Source organism: Urtica dioica, chromosome 11 (genome assembly GCF_054948205.1).
Source record: "Urtica dioica subsp. dioica isolate 48M chromosome 11, U.dioica_male_clone48M_v1_H2, whole genome shotgun sequence".
NCBI classification, from domain to species: Eukaryota; Viridiplantae; Streptophyta; class Magnoliopsida; order Rosales; family Urticaceae; genus Urtica; species Urtica dioica.
Window position 1 is genome coordinate 13263130 of NC_142766.1, and position 21265 is coordinate 13284394.

Sequence of the window (21265 nt, forward strand, 5' to 3'; positions counted from 1 at the left end):
GTGGACCGCAATCGAGGCAAAGCGCCAAACGGTGTCTAACTAGTCGGGGGGAAGATTGAGGCTTAGTTGATATCCAGCGCTTCATGGCTTATTCATGCGAGGGCGGTTCGAACCAGTGGAATCCTTGAGATAGCGTCCACCATCCAACGCAGTAAAATAACTCCACCTTGCCAACCTGAAACAAAATTCACAACAAATGAGACCTCTTCTCGGGCTCAATTACGAGGAAGAACTACGAGAAGATACAAAGCACCAGAGAAACATAGAGAGAAATAGATCCGGTTACCAGAGAAGATCTGGTGTTCACTAGAGATCTCTACAGTCTCAACAAATATGAAAATGCTAAAATGGGTCGGCGTTCTAGCTTTCACTAGCAACGTCAGCGATAGTGCGACCATATTACTACAATGGAGGGATTAAGATAATGGGAGAAAGACTTAGAAATAAAAAGATCTAATGATAGGAAAATATGAGGTTATGCTCCCCCAAGTCGGCACCTAGCTGCATGTGGTGTCCAGCGATCGGAGGGGCGATGTTGAGCCAAGCAATACAAAGTTTCTTCTTATTATTCATTTTTGAAATACTAACTTTTAGATAACGTTGAATATTCCTTTTTGAGAAAATGGCAGAAAAAATACCTAATATTTTCGAGTTGTTGCACTTAAATTCTCAAGCTTTAAAAGTTGTGGGAAAAGAAACCAAGCATAGCCATTTGTTCCGCGTTACAATCTCAGACGTTAAAATTTGAATGGGAAGACTCGTGTCGAAATCTGATGAATTTTTTTAAATTTTTTTAACCTATCTCTCGTTGTATCACCAACACTTATCAGAAAAGAAATAGATTGTTTGCAACACAACAAAACCCATTTCTTTCTCTTCTCTCATATACAACAATGGATCAGAATATGATAAATAGTATTTGTACATCAACGATTTCACGATGATGATCAGCGGCGCACACATCTTCAGCCGCCTGCTCGAGCTTCTATTATGCTCACACACACACACACACACACACACACACACAGTTGTTGCTCGAGCTTCAGTCACTCACTCAAGAACACCGATTGCAACGCCAAAACGTAACCCCAACATTCTCTAAGCCCATGTATCGATGAATCTCTCAATTTTTGTAAGAAAATAAAAAAGTTAATTTTGGATAGTCAAATTCCAACTACGATTCTAAATCTCAAGCTTTGCACAGTATTTTCCTTCTCCGACATGCATCAATTCTATTCCAGAGAATCTCCCATGACAAGTTTTAGTCTCTAAAGTCTCTAATGAGAGACTTAAATGACCAAAAAATCAATCCAGTTAAATGAAGCTCGCGAGTTTCTTTTCCCTGTTTCACTCATCTCCGTCAATGAGAAAGTGAAATGACTATTGATAGACCTTTTTTTTCTTGTTTTTTCAATGATTGGGGAGAAATCATATTTGGGGATTTTGTTTATCGGGCTTGAAGAGAGAGAGAGATAGAGTAAAAAAAATTTAAAAATCAAATAAATTTATTAAACTCACCAGATTTCGACACGTGTCTTGTCATCCAAATTTTAACGTCTGAGGTTGTAATGTTGAACAAATTGTTAAGTTTCGATATTTTTTCCACAACTTTTAAAGTTTGAAAATTTAAGTGCAACGATTAGAAAATATTAGATGTTTTAATTTTTTTTTAAATAGGTGAGTTTTATTTTTATGATTTATTTTTAATTTCAATGATTTTCACACTTTAAAGTTCAAACGACGCGTGGTTCCCGTGACAAGCTTTTCATTTTTATTTTTCTCATTTATTTTCTTCCTATATTTCATTATAATTTACATTCTTTTTACATTTATATTACATCATGGTCATCATATATAATCTCTCTTCCCCCTTCAAACGCCTTCTATCAATCTCTCAAACCATTTCAATCTCTCCCTCTCTCTCCTCGAGGTCTTTAAAGGTAAACTCTTCGCCTCTCTGTATCTATCGACACATATAAATTCTTTCGGTCGCCTATACCCTAACCATACTTGATTTCATTTGCAGGCTTATTGTTGACCGACGAAACTCAGAAAGCTTGCGATTCAATTCGAGTCAGGATATCGTAAACCTTGCGATTTCTTCGTCCATGGCGCCATCAGTCTCGAACGTCGAATATGAATCACGCTCCGTCGATTCCAACCGGAAAAAGCGCCGGAAACTCACGAGCGATGACGCTCCGCCGATTCAGAGCTCTAAATCCACGAGGATCCGATGGAAGTCGGAGTCAGAGCACCGGATCTATTCCTCTAAGCTCGCCGAGGCTCTCCGACAGTCTCGCCGCATCTCTCCGTCCACCTCCGCCTCCGCCGCCGCCGGAGTGGTCCGCGAAACCGCCGACCGAGTCCTCGCCACCGCCGCAAAAGGAACGACTCGGTGGAGCCGAGCGATCCTCGCGAACCGGCATAGATCGCTCAGGAATCGACTGAGGCTAAGGAAGGTGAAAAGATCGGCGGCGGCCGGGGACGGGAAGAGCCGGTTGCCGAGGCCGGAGGCGGAGAAGAAGAGGCTACCGGCTGTGCATAGGAAGGTCAAGGCTCTGAGCCGGTTGGTTCCAGGCTGCCGGAAAGTTCCGCTCCCGAACCTTCTAGATGAAACCACCGATTACATCGCGGCTTTGCAGATGCAAATTCGCGCTATGACCGCTATAGCCGAGCTTCTGGCCGGTGAACCGCTGAACCGGACCGGTCCGAGTCAGACCGTCGATGAGTCAAGCTCAAGCTAACAGGTGGTTTTTTTTTTTTTTTTTTTTTTTGAATATATAATTTTTTATTTCTTCTCTCCTTCTGTGGATTTTAGATTCATGTATTCTATTGTATACATGTCATTTTTCTTATTTTTTTTTGTTTGTTTTGTTTTTAGCGCTCCACTATCAAATTCCTTTATTTATTTATTAGTTTTATTAAATGAACGAAGATGCCAATTTGCAATGGTAATGCCACCTAATACTAAACCTTGGGTCATCAATGAGAATCTTCAACGGAGTTTTGTGGTTTGTTCAATTCATTTAATAATGATACAACAATAATATCAGTTGTAAACGAAGTGTCACATGGCAAATTGTTTGTGACTGGACAACGAAAACGAAGTGTTGCGTGAGATATTAATTCACTTCGTCGTTTCTTCTATTTCCATTAAAACCAACAAATTAAGTATTGTTTTCTTTATTCTTAATTTTTTTTTAAATAAATAGAAAATTATGACGACAACAACATACAAAGACAGATCCTTCGAAAACATTCGTAACAACATTATTATTATTGTGTACTCTACTTTATCTGTCTAGTGGGTTGAGCAGCGATAAGTTTGATTCATTTACAAGTAATGGACATATCTATGTTTGTTGACTTATCAATTGTGAATGTTATTTCCCCAGCAAATGTGGGATAATTTCTAATTTTCTTACTGTAAACGTCGTAACAAAGAGTCCAGATAAGTGGTATATTTACGACTTCTATAGACACATTTATAGAGACAAATTATAATGTCCAAGGGTGTTTATCAAATTTGAAATAGAATGTTTAGCCAAAAAAAAAAAAAAAGAGGAAATAAATCAAAGGTTAATTAATCATGTTAGTTTGGACTTTGGAGTCTATGGACTAGGCTAAAATAAATAACCTTACGTGTCAGCATCGAGAGAAAAAGAAAAAGAAAAAGAAAACATATTTATTCAATGTCGAGAGGAAGAGAAAATATGATGTCACAACAGAAATCAGACATCACACACTTATGCTAGAAATCCGGGTTGTGGAGGTATCGTCTCCAGTGCGGGACTGTTTGCTAGCGGAGCTAGTCTTTGAAGAAATTTAACTAATATCGGCTTGTAAATTGTAATCAAGTTTAAATATCATAAATATATCGCAATATCTCGGTGAGATCTTTGCTTTTTTCGGATTCTTGGTAAGATATCATGAATATGTTGTCTACGTTTATATTATATCACTTTGTATCTCGACCTAGATCTTGATTTTTAGTCAAAACCAAGGCAACAATGTTCAAATATCGGTTATTTATCGCATAATCAAATTTCCAACGGAAGAGAGGATTGTTCAATCAAAACCGGCGATTTCTCAACCCGATAACGCATCTCACCAGTTAAGGAATATGACACAACTAAAATTTGTGAGCTTAGTTCGGACTTGGGATTATGATGTGCCAAATGAAGCGCGACATACTCAAGTCTTTTGTTGTCTATGATTTGAGCTATTTTAACTCTCGGTCACTTTGTTATGATCAGAATTTCACAACACCGAATAGTCACAGAACACCGAACAAGATATGGTTCGAGTTGTAATAACGTGAGGAACGATTAAATGTATAAGTTGAGTTTCTAATACCGACCAGCATAATAAAAAAAAAACGAAGAAGCTCTTGGTATAGAAAATACTAGTCAAACAATATAGCTTTCAATGATCACGTAAGAGAACAATATGGTTCGAGTTGTAATAACGTGAGGAACGATCAAAAACATAAGTTGAGCTTCGAATACCGACCAGCATAAGAAAAAAAAAACGAAGAAGCTCTCAGTATAAAAAAGACTAGTCAAACAATATAGCTTACAATGATCACGTAAGAGAACAATAACCACCCAGATAACTCACATACAATTATCTGTTGGACGGTTACCTAATACAATCAAAACTATTTCCAAAATAACCGTTCAGAGCATGGGTCTGATCAACCCATGTTCACACGTGACCCTCACCTATAAAAAACACAAGACTCCATGGAAATAGATGAGAGATTACACCTACGTTGCACAACTTCCATTGTTACTTTTATATTGAATCCTTTGCGAAGTTGCTTCTTGTATTGAAATTCGTCTCATATAAGAACAATCCGATTTTTATACTTTACATAATATAAAGTCTAATCGGTATTTGTTGTATAATCATCGAGACAACTGTTATATCTATTTTCTGACATCAACACACTTAAAGTAAAATACTGTTGAATTCTTGAAAAAGTTTAACAAGATTTTGTTTGTCCAGTTGGTGGTCAAAACTTCAATATTTTTGTAAATTTTTCGACAAAAAATTGATATTTCAAAATTTTGTAATATCAGTAACTTATATTAACCACCGAAATGTGGACAAAGTTTTTTTAAACCTTACAGTTACAAACATGGCTTTTTTTTTTTAAAATTTTTTTTTTTTTAAATCAGTTACAAACATGGCTAAATGTGAATAGTTGTGAATATATGTTTTATTTGCAGATATACACATTGAAATTTAAGTACTGTATTAAACAGTTATGCAAGATCTGGTAGAAAATTGAAAATAGTTTTTTTTTTAAATAATAAAATTGAAAATAGTGTTGAAAGGAAAAAACAAATTATCACCTATCGCTGCCTATGGTCATTGAAAGAGGTTATTTGATTGTTCTTTTGGGGTATTTGTAAGAGACGAATGAATATAAAGGAGGGAGATAGTCGGAGAAAAAGACTAAGCCTAGAAATTAAAATAATAATAATGTAAATAAGTGCCGCCCAAGTTGAATTCGGTCTTGTGTGAAATAGTCTCACATCATGTGCTTTGGTGACCCTACAAAAATTCAAGTGCACACTGACCCTCTTAAAGCCCCACTTTCTTCACAAAGCCCTTGCAATTGCATGTGACTCCTTAAGAAAATCCATCGCTCACGCCAATTCATGGTTTTAAAGGCATACAAATTTGGAGCCATTTGGGATGTGCATTTTGGTCATTATTGTTTGTTATACAACTCCATTCTCTCTCTCGCTCTCTTTTTCTTTTATAGGCACAATCACAAACAACATTATGTGTTTCTTCTTAATCAAGACACAAACCCCACCACTCTATTTCATTACATGGGTTTTTAAAGAATGTGTTAGTAAAAAACAAGATTCATTACTTCTACTAATTGCGTTCATACACGTGTAGTGACAATGATCACCAATGTCACTTGTATGGATGGAGACACACAGATGCTATGTGGCATCCCTATCAGGAGGAGTTTTCATAATATATATTATAATTATTTAGGACTAAATATGGCAAGGACCACAAATATAGGGTTTTGTTGTATTGTTTGTTTATTTTTATTTATTTATTATTAATATACTTTTGGGCTTCCTTTATTTCTGTCTAACAAAGTCACATTATTTTTGTGCTTCTTCTACTGATTTCTATGCACACCATATTCCCACATGCAACCATGTGCCTTTCTTTAAGAAGGCTATCATTTTCTCTCTTTTGTTTTTCTCTTTCTTTTTCCTCTGAATTAATAACCATATGTACTATCAAACTTTTCTTTTTCCTTCCTTTTTTTTATTCATCTTTGAATTTTTGAATATTTCTTTACCCAACAACAATCAATTAGGAAGGATAGTACTATACCACGTTATGATTCTTCTTCATTTGGAGGGAGAGACATATATATCCGGAATATTCATTCATTAGCATACTTGAAATACATTATTTTTACTATGTTTGCACTCAAAATATAATTGGCTTCTATGTAATTAGATCATGTCACATGACATGATGATAGATATGGTTGTTAATGAGCACACCCAATCGTATACATATATATGCATAATGCATATATATGTACTATGGATGGATGGATGGATGGAAATATATAGAAGGGAATTAACGAAAGAGACCTAACGGATTATTAGAATCCAACTTCTTGGATTATCCTTACTTTTGACAGACAAAAACTAATCGTCAAAACAAATACACATGGTCCAAGTTTTAAAGCCTAGCTATTCCACATTGTCTACAATTTGTTTTTGTCTTTGCAATATACCGTAGTGTCTAAGCGAATCTTTTTTTGGGTCCAAATTATTTAGAAAAATGACATGAATGAATGAGCTAAATGGAGTCAAGCATTTCTTTTTGGTTAGTCTTAATAATTTAAATCAGGTTTTACACTACCGTGATTACTTCAATATATTGTACTTTAATTTTTTGTTGGATATTGTGTTTTAGTTACTATTTATTTCCCTCTTTAACAAATGATGGCGACCTCTACAATCTTGGGGAATATATATATATATGTTGTCTTTTTTTTTTTTGAAAGAGTGATATAATGGGTTGTCTTGTATACAATATCAATATCCTCTATAATTTCATTTCCCACCATTTCATTACTCTTACAAATTTTACATCATCGTCAAACCTTGTATACACATAATACACACACACACACACACACATATATATATATATATATATATATATATATATATATATATGTCTGACGTATTTCATCGTATATGGTTTTGAACATTGAATTATCACAAACTTTTTAGAGGGTTCACAGTCACACTCCCTTTGCCAACAACAAAATAAATGGTTCGGTTGGAGAAGTTATAACTAATTTATGACCGTTTTCCAAACGTGGCTATAATATCATAGCACTACAAATGAGAGTCTACATTTATTTTGGGAAGGTTGCATTACGTTTCTGTTCATGTCTTTTCGTTTCTTTCAACTTTTATGCATATATGTTTTAATTTACCCAACTCTTTTTTGTTACAAATATTTTACCTAACTCTTATTGTAAATATAAAACACAAAAGACAAAAACTTGCTGCTGATCAAATTCATTTTCTAAATCACATGTGTATAAATCAAACCCTTTTCTTATGCTTGAATTTTCCAAATTGTGGGAATTAGACCATAGAATTATATCCTGATAATTTTGATGTAAATGAACAATTTTTTTATTATATAATATTTTATTTCAATTTTGTATGTAAGTAAACTTTATTTAAAAATAACAGAAAATTGATGAAAAACTTGTGATCTTTTTTAGGTAATGAAATAAATACGAGTTGACAAAAGTTAAATTTTTTATAAATTTAAAACGAAAAAAAATTGAATGACTAGAATCTCAAAATAAAAGTTTAATGGAAAAATTCTCACAGCTATAATTCAGATATCATTAGAGATAAAAACCCTTATTTCATTGTAAACACCTTACACCTTACACCTTATGTAGAGAAAAAAAAAACAGTTTTTTTTCTTCTTTCCTTTCTTAGTAATTCATTATTTATACCCTATAGCATACATACAATTAAATACCATAGACATTGGCGTACAAATTAACAAGACAGTCTTTCAACTTAGAAGAGATTTATTTATTTAAAACAAACAAAAAACTTAGAAGAGTTTTATATTGAAGAGAACTCATAAACTTGTTCAAATGTTTTATTTTACTTTCTGAACCCTTACTATTTTCACCATTTAATTTATTTTCATTATAAAAAAGAAAGACTGAATTCTATTTATGCAGTTGCTTAAGAAATATATGCGTCTTACTTAGGCTAGGATGTGCTTTTACTATTTTCACCATTTAATTTATTTTCATTATAAAAAAGACTGAATTCTATTTATGTAGTTGCTTAAGAAATATATGCGTCTTACTTAGGCTAGGTTGTGCTTGAAATTCATATTAGTTTGGAAAATAAAAATAAGAGAAAATTTTGAGGGGGAAGTTTTTGTTGTTTGGAACTTGAGAAAAGTAATGAAGATCCTCAAACATCTAGTTTGAGTGACATTAACTTTTGCTTGTGAAGTCTTTTTTTTAGTGAGAACATGAGTTCAATTCTCACGAGATAACGATTTATCTCTATTATTTGAAGTTTAAAAAATTTCATTATACTCTGAGTTTAAATGTTTCAAGTAATCAATATATAATAAAAAAATAAACTAATGGAGATATCAAGAGAAGAATTTTTTTTTTATGAGAATGCTAAAATGTCTCAAATGGATTTTGTTTTTCACACATGTTTCCGAGGAAAAATATCTTGATTATATTTATTTTTCTTAAATATTTCATTTTCCTCAAATTTTTCTCAATTCAAGCCATGAAAAAAAAAAATTTAGTGCTTTACTTTTCACGGAGTCGAGGATCGAAATCGGGACATGGATGAACAGTGAAAGTGCTCCTTTCGCTCAGTCAACGCTCACATTGAAACCATGGTTTGAAATTCCCCCATTTTTGAAGTCCCCGGCACCGGAACGTTCAAAACCGAAATATTCCGGTGATTCTAGGAGAACCGGACCGGGAACCCGGTTCCCACTTCCCGGTCCGGTTCAGTGTAAAAAAATAAAAAACCGGGTATAAATCTCGGGTTTCCTAAAAAAACATAATTGAGACGGGAAAACGGATCTTAAATTCCGACGCGAGCAAGACCAAAGTCCCAGAAATTCCGCTCGGATCCCGCCATCCCCAAAGCTTCCCGACGCGGCGAAGGCCAAAAGTCACCAGATCCCGCCGGTTTGCCCATATCCCGGTGAGTTTCCCGACTTTTTTTTTTTTTGATGATTTTGAGTTTAATTTTTGAAATTTGTTGATAATTCTTGAAGATTAAGTATAAATTGGTAGTTGTGAACATGAATGTAGTGTTTATTTAGAGTTTGTGTTCATGTTTCTAATTTTTTGTAATTAATCCAAATTTTGTTGCAATTTTTTGATTAGTTAGTGATGATTAAGGTTATTTTGAACTTGTTTATTGATCTGGAGCGAGTGCTGAAGAGAACATCCAACCTCAACGCGGATCTGGAGACAGTTCGGATTCAGATGGCGGAGGTTCAAGTCGTAGATCAAGCGGATGAGCGGTAGAGGTGACGGTGGATCAGGGGGAGGTGGTGGAGGTTCATATCGGGTTGGAGGTTCCTTTAGTGCTGGAGGTTTATATGGTGATGTCGACGGTGCTCAAGTTGGATACGCACCATCGGAAGAAGATTATGATCGTCTTCATCACCCTGCGTTTTTTGATTCAGGATACGGGCGCGGAGGTCAGGGCGTAGGTATGAATGATGCCATGTCATTTACGTCTAGCAATGACGTTGATGACTTGTCCTACAACGTCGAATCGGTATCAATTGGTCCTCAAGGCACGAAGTCCTCGTATGATGACGGGTCTTCCAGTTACAACTAGGACTACTATCCATCAAGTCAAGCTCACGAGACGGTGCAACCAGTTCCAGGTTATCCCCTCCACTTCATGTCTGTTGCTGCATCTCAATATGAGTACGACTATCACTTGAACATGTACTTTCGTGTATGTGCTCATTACATGAGTTGATATGATTACTGTATGACCTATGAGTAGTTATTTATATTCCTTTTATGTTGAATTTGTTGAACTATAATATTTGGTGGATTGTGTTGAACTTTATCATTTTGGTTTGTACTTTGTACTATTGAACTTAGTTTTTGTTGTGTTTGTAATTTGGTAATGTGTTGAAACATTGTACACTATTTTTAATTTTATAAATTTTATCCTACGTAGTTTGTATGTTTTTGTATATTTCTCTTCTGGATTCCTCTCAGTAAATACGGTATTTGATGGTATTCCTCAACGGTAACGGTAAGTTCAACGGTACCGATTTCATTTTTTTTTCATGCTTTCCCCGATATTCCTTTACGGTACCATGAGTTACCAGTAAATTCTGAAGTTCGGAACGGTAACGGTAACAGTATTTCGATCCTTGATTGAAACAAGATTGATTATGCATAATATATCATATATTTCGCTGATACCAATTTAATACTGATTAACCAAAATTTGAATTTAGTTTAAATTAGACCGGTTTTGATTTTAAATTTTAAAAAATATATAAACTTAATTTCTCCCGATTTATTTTAATTTTTTAATTTATGAAAATCAAATTAAATGGTTCAAGTTTCAGACTAGATCCAAAATCTAAAATACTATCTACCCTGGCCTGAGCGACGTCTATGTAGTATGTACGCAATACCAACACAGTCGCTTTCTTGCATATTAAATGCAACACGTTTGCAAGTTGGCAAACTTTGGTTTCACTATCTGAGTGGCCACCTGATTCTGACGTACACATGACATGTGGCTGTTTTTAAGGCACTACCCGCCAAAACTACAAGTCATCACTGCTCAAAAATAGCACCCAGTAAGGATATCCTTCTTCACTATTCATTTATTCTTTTTATCATTCTTGTTTTTTCTGTTGGCCTATGCTTTTTTTTTTCTTCCTAATTTCCCTACATAATGGGTTATTTTTTAAGGTCATGTTCTCATACTATACAGAGTCCAGAATAGAAGTGTATGTGTTGTTTAATCCACACCGAACAGCACAGCACACACTTCTAATCTCGCGATGGACCATATTGCTTTTGATGCACATGAGTTTGTGATGGGTTATTATCAGCCGACATCTTTTATACGAGTTGTGTGTTTTAGGTTTTTTTTTTCCCTCCTCTCGAGAGCAATTATTATTGTAAATATTGTAAATTTACCTCGACTATTCTAGTTAACTAATCATTTTTTTTAAGAAAGATGTCTCTTGGGACTTTAGTTTAAAAACATGGCCTATTATTGCGAAAGCCACGACCATTCTCTCCATAGATTTTACCTCTTTTGAGATACCTTTTTACCTTTAAATCTTGTAATATGGTTAATATGGTTGCTCACAAGCTTACAAAAAATGGTTATAAGAGAATCACTTTGTTCGTTGGAGTTTTTGTATCTCCTGACTTGTGGAGGACACATTGGTTGATATGTCTTTAATTTAAAATTGACGAACTAAACCGAAGTTTGAGTTTTGCTTCTTGGTTTGGTAAGTATTTTAAGGAATCATTAACCAAAATAAGCATGAGAGATTTGGTAAAATTACCCTTATTAAGTACCACTTAAAACTAAAAAAAAAAGGAAAAAGAATAAAAGATAATTAAAAACGCTTATTTAACTGTCAAAATTTCAAAATATATCATAGATACTGAAGAAAATCACTCTTGCATATAAACAGATTAAATCAATCCATTCAAAACCCTTGAATTCGATAGTTACTACTAGTTAATAACAACTTATGTATATAAATTAATATCGATTGCGAAAATAAAATAAAAATGTATATATACATATGTTAGTGTAATGTATTTTTCTTGAATTATTATGTTATGGTTATAGAGGAACTACTAAAAAAAAAGGTTTACATCCCTATGTATGCTATGCCTACCTTCTTGCTGCCTAAGACCTTCTGTCTCTCTATGGATAAACTTTCTCGGTCCTTTTGGTGGCGGGGGAGCAACAGGGTAGGCAAGTATTTGGCCCTCATCGCGTGGGATAAAATCTGCCAACCCATTAAGCATGAGGGGCTGGGGATTCGCAGATTCTACGACAGTAACACGGCTCTTATAGCGAAAATGGGATGGCATTTAGCGGCCAAGACTAACCTCCTTTGGGTGGACTTGTTGAATAAGAAGTATTGTAAGCATCATAACTTCTTCGACACCCCGGAGAAACGGAGTAACTCTTCGGCATGGAAGGATATCTTGGCGACCCGAGCTCTTATCCTCGATCATTCTAGATATGCCGTGGGAGGCGGGGAGGAGGTTAGGGTCTTCAGCGACCGGTGGTGTGCGAGAGATCTGGCCGGTATTGCCTGTGTCGGGGCTGGTTGGTTCATCTTCATTGATAGTTCGCGATCTCTTCATTCCTGGTAGCCGTGAGTGGGACCCCGACATGATTCTTGAGGTATGTGACGCTGCTACCTTGGGCAATATTCTTCAGACGAGATCGATTCGCTATCCCCAGGCCGACACACTTTTATGGACTGGGACAGAGAATGGCGTTTTCTCAGTCAAGTCAGCCGTGAGGATCCTGGGAAGCAGTGGCTTCGACCCCGAGGACGGTATCTGGAACAGAATTTGGAAATGCAAAGTGCATTACAGGTCCAAATTTTTCATGTGGCGACTTGCGAGAAATGGTTTTCCTCTGGCGACGGTTCTAACTGGGAGAGGTCTAGGTTGATTCCTTGTGCCGTCTTTGCGGTCTCGACGAAGAAACGGCGGGACACTTGTTCCTGCACTGTCAATTTGCTGCTAGATTATGGTTCCGAGTGGCGCACGGGAGACGTTGGAGTGATAATCCTCCTCATCATGGGCATTCGGTGGTGGAGGCCATTCTTGACGCCAACGACGACTGGAACAAGAACTCCAGCTCCACCGACGAGTTCCTTATCAGGGCTATTTCCATCGTGGAAGAACTCTGGTTCTCTAGGAATCAGAAATGGGCTAATGGTATGGAGTTCGCTTTCGACGACGCGGTTATCAGAATTTTGGTGAAGTGTAACGAGCTTCTCACCTGTGAAGAGGGGACGCCGGGGAGTACTGACGGAGTCAAAGAGAAGCCTCGAGATGGGTGGTTCCCTTCGAATCTTGGCGTTATCAAGCTAAATTCAGACGCCGCCTTCAAGAACGACCTCGCCGTGGTGAACGTGGTTGCCCGGGACAACAGCGGCGCGGTTCTTTGGGCGGAGACTGACAGCTGCCACACCTCCTCGGCGGCTGAGGCGGAACTGTTCGGCATCCTGACGGCTAGTACCATGGCTAGAGCTCGGCATCACGCGAAAGTTATCTTCGAAGACGACAATCAAGGCGTGATGAGAAGCTTGAAGACGGCCAGCAGCTCCCTTCATTGGAGTACGTTTAGTTTATTTTACATTGTTTTAGATTCCATGTTGTGTTTTGATTCTGTTGATTTCATTTGGATTCCGAGGAAATCGAATGTCGCTGCCCATACTCTTTGTCAATGGGCGGTTCAATCCCGAGTTTCCGGAGTCTTGGATTTTGGGGAACCCCCACCCCTTGTGCGGGAGAAGTGTGGTGGGTACCACAGTTTTAATGAGATGTTGTAGGGTTTTTTTCCTTGCCGTCGCACCTATCGGGGGTGATAAGGTTTTTTTAGAACCCTTTTCCCCTTCAAAAAAAAAAAAAAAAAAAAAAAAAAAAAAAAAAAAGGTTTTGGGACTTTTTTGGATTAGAGTCAGCCAGGTAAAAATAATAACGCACAAATTCTGATCCACTCGAAGTGTATCCTCTTTAACATAGCAAGAAAGCAGAGTTATCACTCAAAACGACATAAATGAGGCACTACGCGACAAAACAGATGAAGGGCACTTTTTCGAGCTGTCAAATTCCAATGAAAAACCCTCTCCAAAACGCCCCCAACAACATTGGTCATATTTGGACTGGGCCCAAAATAGTGGTCTAGCAACACGACAAAATACGTGTCAAAGCTAGCTCTGTCTGCTTTTAAATATTAAAATGATAATATATATATATATATATATATATATATATATTTTACCATAAAACATATAATTTGTGTGCAATATAGAAGTGAAGGAAATGGGAACTCGTGGCACAATATATGAGCACAAATGACATATCTTTCTCTCAAGCTAATAATGACAAGTTGACCCGAAACCCCAAAAACAATTGTTTCGGATTATTTTGGGCCCATTTTGTTGTTTACCACACGTGGTTCCTTGGTGGCTGAGAACGACCACTACCTTCCACTGCTGCCCTAACTATGAATTTTAACGGGAAAATTTCACGAATATCTTTTTTTTTTTAAATGGTAATTTCTTTGAATACCTAAATCTTAAAACTTTTTAAAAATCAACTAAAAAAACTGTAAAAAGTACCAAAACGAAAATTTAAATAAAACTGTAAAATATGTTAAAATAAGATACTTTAATATTCTAAAAAAAGAAAGATATTTACAAAATAATTTTACAAAACACCTAGCTCGTGTTATTTATACCACTTTAATTTATTTAGTCTATAGTCCAAACTAATAAAACATGATTATTCCCAAATAAAGAGGAGAATTCATGTCCCAGATTTTAATATATATATATGTATAAGCTAATGGGTGATATACTTCTATAATATACTCAGTTATCGTCCAAATCCAAAATCTTTTGTGCGAAAAAACTTTCTTTGTTATTAATTTGTGAAATCCTTTGTGCAAAAGATTTCCGGCCGTCCCCTTTGTAAAATCTTGGGTTCGCTTCTGATTGAGATTGAAATTTCTGATGCCATAGTTTTCAGGAGCTAGAGTTTATCATCAGAAAAGTATTTTATTTAATTTTATCTTTTTACAATTTAGAAAGAATGTAGATAAATTAGAAAGAAAATTGTGATGTATGAAAATTATTAAAGAAAACAATTATCTTAAAATTATTGTGGAAAATATTTGAGGGAGAAGATTTAATATTTATATTTTTGTTACCATTGATTTCTAACGGATACATTGAAAATCTATATGTTTTTTTTTTTTAATATAGTAATATACAATTATTGCAATATATGAATTCCCATTCGTCATCATGACGAAGAAATCAATTCTTCAAAGTGAAATGTAGTCTTGAACTAACGATCACATGAGGTCAAGTTATATGGAAATAATTCAGATCGGTGATACGAATATTGTAGGGAGTGTGAGCTTTCTTGGTTTGCAAAGTGAATTAAAGCCCATGTGAGATTACCACAAAACCGGTCCAACATCATTCACTTTAGACCTTTGTAGCCAATAGCAACAAAGCCCACATCATTCCAAGAGTCTTCTGACGAAAAGCTTTCTTTACCCAACACCAACCAATGTCGTTGTTCGCATTTAGGCGATTGCACTTCCCGATTCACTGTGCCATTAACATCGTCATTTATTTAAAAATTAATATTACATCACTGCGAAAACACACACAGCATATTATTCTAACCAATTAATTAATAAGCGTCTGTATTAAACAATATTATGTCGAGAATCGAAACGACGTAACGTGCCTGCATGCATATATAAAAGTTTAGAACTCATGATATAAGAAAAACTATTTATTAGTCTTCCTTCTTCAACTATATATATATATTTGTAACCATTGCTCACTTACTCACACACAAATAGTTAACCAAGCAATCGTATAGGAGAGTAATATCAGTACGTGATTGCTTCAATGATTCCAGTCGCTTTCGCATCGAAGATCGGGATCTACAATGTCCAGATCGGTTACGCCAATGTAACAGTTCACGCGATTTCAATGAGCGCTGAGCTTCTGGATCAGAAGCTGGAAGAGATCCGAACAACCCTCAAGACTCGAGTCGTCGCTCTGGAGCCTCTGATATTCGAGCACTACTCAGAAACCCTAGAGGAGAACCACACTTTCCGGTGGCTCCTCATCTCCGCTGGGACTCAGTGTCTCATGGTCGATCTCCGGCTTCTGAGTCCTTTCCCGGAGTGTCTCAGGAGGTTCTTGGATGACGAGACGATCTGCTTCGTGGGGCTCAAGACCAGCCAGAGCTTGTTTCGGAGGGTGATGAAAGAGAAGGGTTTGACGTGCAAAGGCCTGGTCTCTCTCGGCGACTTGGCTGCGAGGGTCAAGAAAAACTGTGATTTGGAGTTCGTGACGGATCTGAATCGCTTGGGTCGTGGAGTTGGGCTGGAATATGTGAAATGGCCGAGCTGTGATCGTGGGAAGGGTTGTTATCTTTTCTATTATGCGGTTGTGACGGAGAGTCAAATGCCTTGTGTTGTCAACGAGGTTTACCATGTCAACCTCGTTGTATCCAGGCTTTTGGCAATCCTTTGAGTGTTTTTTTTTTTTTTTTTTTTTTTTTTTTTTTTTTTTTTTCTTGTTACTTTGTTTGGAACGTTATGTTATGTCCAATATGTTTCGGTCTTAAGTGTGTTTTTCTTCATTTCTGTAACTAGTTACTTTAAAATCTTGTTTTTAAATAGAATGAACGATGTATATACCCTGCCTTTAATTTTAAAACTCAAATCAACATCTTTGTCTTATTATATATATATATATATATATATATATATAAAAAAAATTAATAGAAAAGAAGAATAAAAATACAAATTTTCCTATTAAAAGAAATAAAGTTGAAATATATAGAGTTATATACTGATACCTATCTTTTCATTTTTCCTATTAAAAAGAATAATAAAACACGGATATTTGAAAAGGCTTTGTATGTTTTGAAATGATTGAGGGTTATTCCTTAACTAGGAGTGTTTGAGCGTAAGAATAATAAATGAAATGGATTTTTGTCAATATTTCAGACACAAATTTATGTCCTTTTAAACAAATAAGCTAATCTTTTCAATCTCACTTGGTCTCTCACGCTCGATTTCAACGAGATATTAACTAAATTCTACGAGATACGAGGGAATCCAACGAGCTATGAAGGTCTAGAATGGTAAAGTTTCACGTGAATTTGACATTCACCGCTTAAAATGTCCAAAAATATGAATTTTATCGTATAAAATCGTACATTATCGTAAACTATCGTATATTATCGTACATTATTACGCAATTTCATTTTATGAATTTTATCGTACATTATAATTATAATGTATAGAACATTATAATTATAATTTAGTTATATCTCATCATATTGTACATTATAATTATATTATCGTACATTATAATTATATCTCATCGTATGGTATCGTACATTATCGTAAATTATAATCACAATGTGCATTAGAGTATCTCATCATATTGTATCGTACGTTATAATTATAATGTACAATATAATACCGCATCGTGTTATAATGTACGATAAGAGACGATTACATTATAATTATAATGTATGATAAAATTCTTACAAATGAAATTGTGTTATAATGTACGATAATATACGATAGTGCACGATAATATACGATACCGTATGATAATGTACGATGAGATACGATATATTATAATTATAATGTTCGATAAAATTCATACAAATGAAATTGCGTTATAATGTACGATAATATACGATAGTGTACGACAATGTATAATGCTATAAGATAAGATACGATAAAATTCAAACTTTTTGGGCATTTTAAGCGGTGAAAGTCAAATTCACGTGAAACTTTGCCATTGTATGTCATTATAGCTCGTCGGATTCCCTCATATCTTGTCGAATTTAGTTGTATCTCGATCGAGCGTGAAAGACCGGATGAGAGATTGAGAAGATAGAGAGTAAAAGTGAAACGAGTTTATTTTTTTAGAAGGGCGATTGTGTCCGAAATAAGGACAAAAGTCCATTTTTAAATATTTTTAACAAAAATTTAATGATATAAGCCACATAAACATAAGTATTTGCGTTTTAGCCAACGTTTTGTAAATTTTTTGTAAATAGCCAAAATCTGTTGAAAGTATTTCGTAAATAACCATATTTACTAGAAATTTACTATGCATTTTTTGTTATTTTTATAGCGTAATAAATAGATTTATGTGGCTATTTACAAAAAATTAACGAAACGTTGTCTATTTCAAAATTCTAACATTTCATATGGCTAGATAGCCACTGACCCTATTTTTAAAATATGAGGTTTAGTCTCGATATTTTTTTTGTTAACATTTAGGTGCACAAAATGAAATTTCTCCTCTAATAGCCCACACACTCTCCCACCTTCTCTCTCTACATTCTCACCTTCTCTCTCGTTATTCAGTCGCCCAGACCAAATTCCCACCCGTCTATCTCTCCTCTGAATCCTATCTTAGATCGGACGGAAAACTCTATTATCCCCCTGTCGCCGGCATCTTCTTTTCATCTAGATCCGCACGCGTTTTCATTTGAGGTAAGTTTCATTTTTAGGTTTATAGGTTTGTTGAGTTATGGGTTCTTGAATTTGTTGTCAATGGTGCCCACAAGAAGAGTAGTAGTGTCTATTTATGTACATTTGATGTCATATAGTCTTACAAAGACTCTTGCTTGTAATTGCCTATTCATTCATTAATAAAGTTGAAACGTTCATTCAATCTTCCTTGTCTGAAGCTTTATGATAAAACCATAGTCTTTTAGTCCGTAAACAAACTTAACAACTTACGAAGAGACAAATGTAGATTTGCATGAACAAACTCTTCGTAGTTTGCTTAAAACGATATATTCGCAATCTTAGGGTCAAAGGACTATTGACCTCAGTATGATTGTTAGAAGAATCTATGATGTCTGGTTATGAGGCATTGAGAGTTAGGAACTCTATAGTTCTTCTAGGTATCTTCCGAAGGTACTGAATTGACCAGTGCACTTCTAGAGACAAGATAAGAACAAACCATTTAACCTCTTATGTCTCGAAGTCACTATGTATGAATTGCATCATGCTTACCTTAATCCTGAAATGAGACATGCCATTTCACACCTTAGTATTCTCATTTGAGAAAGTCAAAGTTCGGACTCACTATGTGATTCCGAACAAGGCCTATTGGTGAAGTACTAAGTTGTGAGTCTGTCATGAGTAACTTTGTGAAGTTCTCATAGATATGGAATTCATGTACAAGATTGCTGAAATGCAATGTATGTCACCTCATGCTTTGTTCCTTGGAGTGTGAATAAATGAACTGGCCAGTGTCCAAATTGAGTCCTGACTCTTTTGGATGAAACAATGTGACTTGTTAGCTCCTCGTCAATACATTGTTTCTAACTTATTCACAAGCGACAAAGGAGTTGAGGAAATAACAGCTAGAAGGGTAAAATGGTAATTTAGTAAATCCCGACTAGCTGATGACATTCATGAAGGGTAAACATAGATAATATTCAGTGGATCCGCTCATCATAATTAAGTCGAATTCTTGAGTAGAAAATAAATTCATTTGAACCGAGAGATTTTCAGTGTCAGCTCTTTAGTGGAGTCAGCTGGCATTAAGCTAAACTTGGAAAAGGTTTGTGAACTTTTGAGTCCAAGTGTTTAGCTAAAGCTTTGTTCATTTGGGTCCATGAGGTCACTGTCACGAATCACATCGATAGGAATAGTTAAACTGGAAGCTAAGTCAAAACAAGAACGAAAATAGTCAAAAGGGTATTTTTGTCTTTTGAGACAAAGGATGAAATGAATGTCAATAAATTTTTTGACAAGTTCATTTGATGACTTAATGTCACTCGGCCATAATATGATTAATTGGGCCTTGTGGATTAATTTCATTTCATAAGAATTTTATTGAAAATTCTTAATGGGCCTTTTTCATGTTGTCATGAACAAAATGGAAAAGCTTCTAGAAGCCCTTTCTAGATGGTGTAGGCGCCCATATTACCCAAGAGGAAAGAGAGTTTATTTTGTGCATAAATGTATTAAGATACTTGCCAAAAGAAAAAGAGGAAACAAATTTCCCCTAAAGGGAGAGCATGGTAGGCGCCCAAAAGGATCAAGAGAGAAGCAAATAAAAGAGGAAACAAATCCAAGGACTTACTTGCTTAGTCTTGGCCGTGTGACTCTTTGAAGGAAAAGGGAAATTGGCTCATGAATATGTGATATTCTATAGAAGAGGAAACTACCTTATTGAAGGTGAGACCTCTCCTATAAATAGGAGCCTCATTCCACACTTTTCATTCATGCAAAGTTTTAGAGATTGAGAGCTTCTCTCTCTAGACTTGGCCGCCCCTTCCTCTCTCTCTCTCTAGTTTATATTTTCGATTATTTCTTGTCTTGGCACCTAGGTCCTCACTCGACCTAGTGTTTAGCTCTGCGACTTCGAGACTCGTTCTTAAGTCGTAGTGTTTAAAAGTGCCCACTCACTGATTCCTTCTTTTCGAGTGATTTAGTGATAGAAACTTTCGTGGTTGCTCGAGTTGCCGAGGAAAGAAAGAGAGACGTGCTGCGAGGGGAGACGAGCGTTGCAACTTTCCAAAAGCTTCTACAAGGTTCAAGCTTCAAGAAAGGTTAGTAACTTTTATAGCTCATATTAGTTTTTATTTACATGCATATGCTCTTGTCTAGGTTAGTAAAAACTAGTTTTACTTAAAAAGAAAATTTTTAAAATTCCGCCGCTTTGCGAAGCGTTTAATCTTTTTCTTAAACCCTAGATCGATTCCAACAAATGGTATCAGAGCTATGGTCAAAGGAATGCATGTGCATGTTTTTAAATTATGAGCTTGAAAATCGTTTTCGAAAGTTTACTAATTTTGTGACAAGTTAGAATTGTAATCTTAGATTTTTTTTTAATTTAATGCTCTTGTCTTTAAATTAAAAACCATGTTGTTTTTCTATGAGTTTGGGATGATGTTAAAACACATTAGAATCAGTTCTAAAAGTTTTTAATTTTTTTATATTGAAAAACGTGTTTTAAAGGTTTGAGAATTTTCGAGTAAATTTTGTGACTAGTTTTATTTTCTTGCTAGTTTCGTTTATTTACTTGAATCGTTTTATGCATGTTGTTATTTCTTTTATTCTATGTTATTACCCTGCTAATAAAACACAAATAAAAGCTTTAAACAACATCTTAAAACGTTCCGTTACACTCGATTCTTTTTCGCACCTAAAAGGACGAATCTTTAATTTATTTCTTTTTCTTCGAGCTGGAATGTAAACCCGCATTAAAAGCGGCATAACTCTCTGCTCAGAAATCTAAATTTAATGATTCTTGAATCAAATTAAAGCTCTGTCTGTCCTCTGTCCAATGCCACCGGTTTCGGCTCAAAAGGACATCGGAGCCGCCAGATATGGCGATTTTACTCCGA

At 35.5% G+C, this 21265-nt stretch overlaps 1 protein-coding gene across 1 annotated transcript; it reads left to right on the top strand.

Annotated features, from left to right (window-relative positions):
• Positions 1-1824: 1824 nt before the first annotated feature.
• Positions 1825-3021, top strand: LOC149381377 (transcription factor bHLH149-like). The gene is made up of 2 exons (XM_089629858.1): positions 1825-1940; positions 2027-3021. The coding sequence occupies exon 2, from the start codon at positions 2109-2111 to the stop codon at positions 2742-2744; it is 636 nt and encodes a 211-aa protein (XP_089485984.1). The 5' UTR covers positions 1825-1940; positions 2027-2108; the 3' UTR covers positions 2745-3021.
• The last annotated feature ends 18244 nt before the right edge of the window (positions 3022-21265 follow it).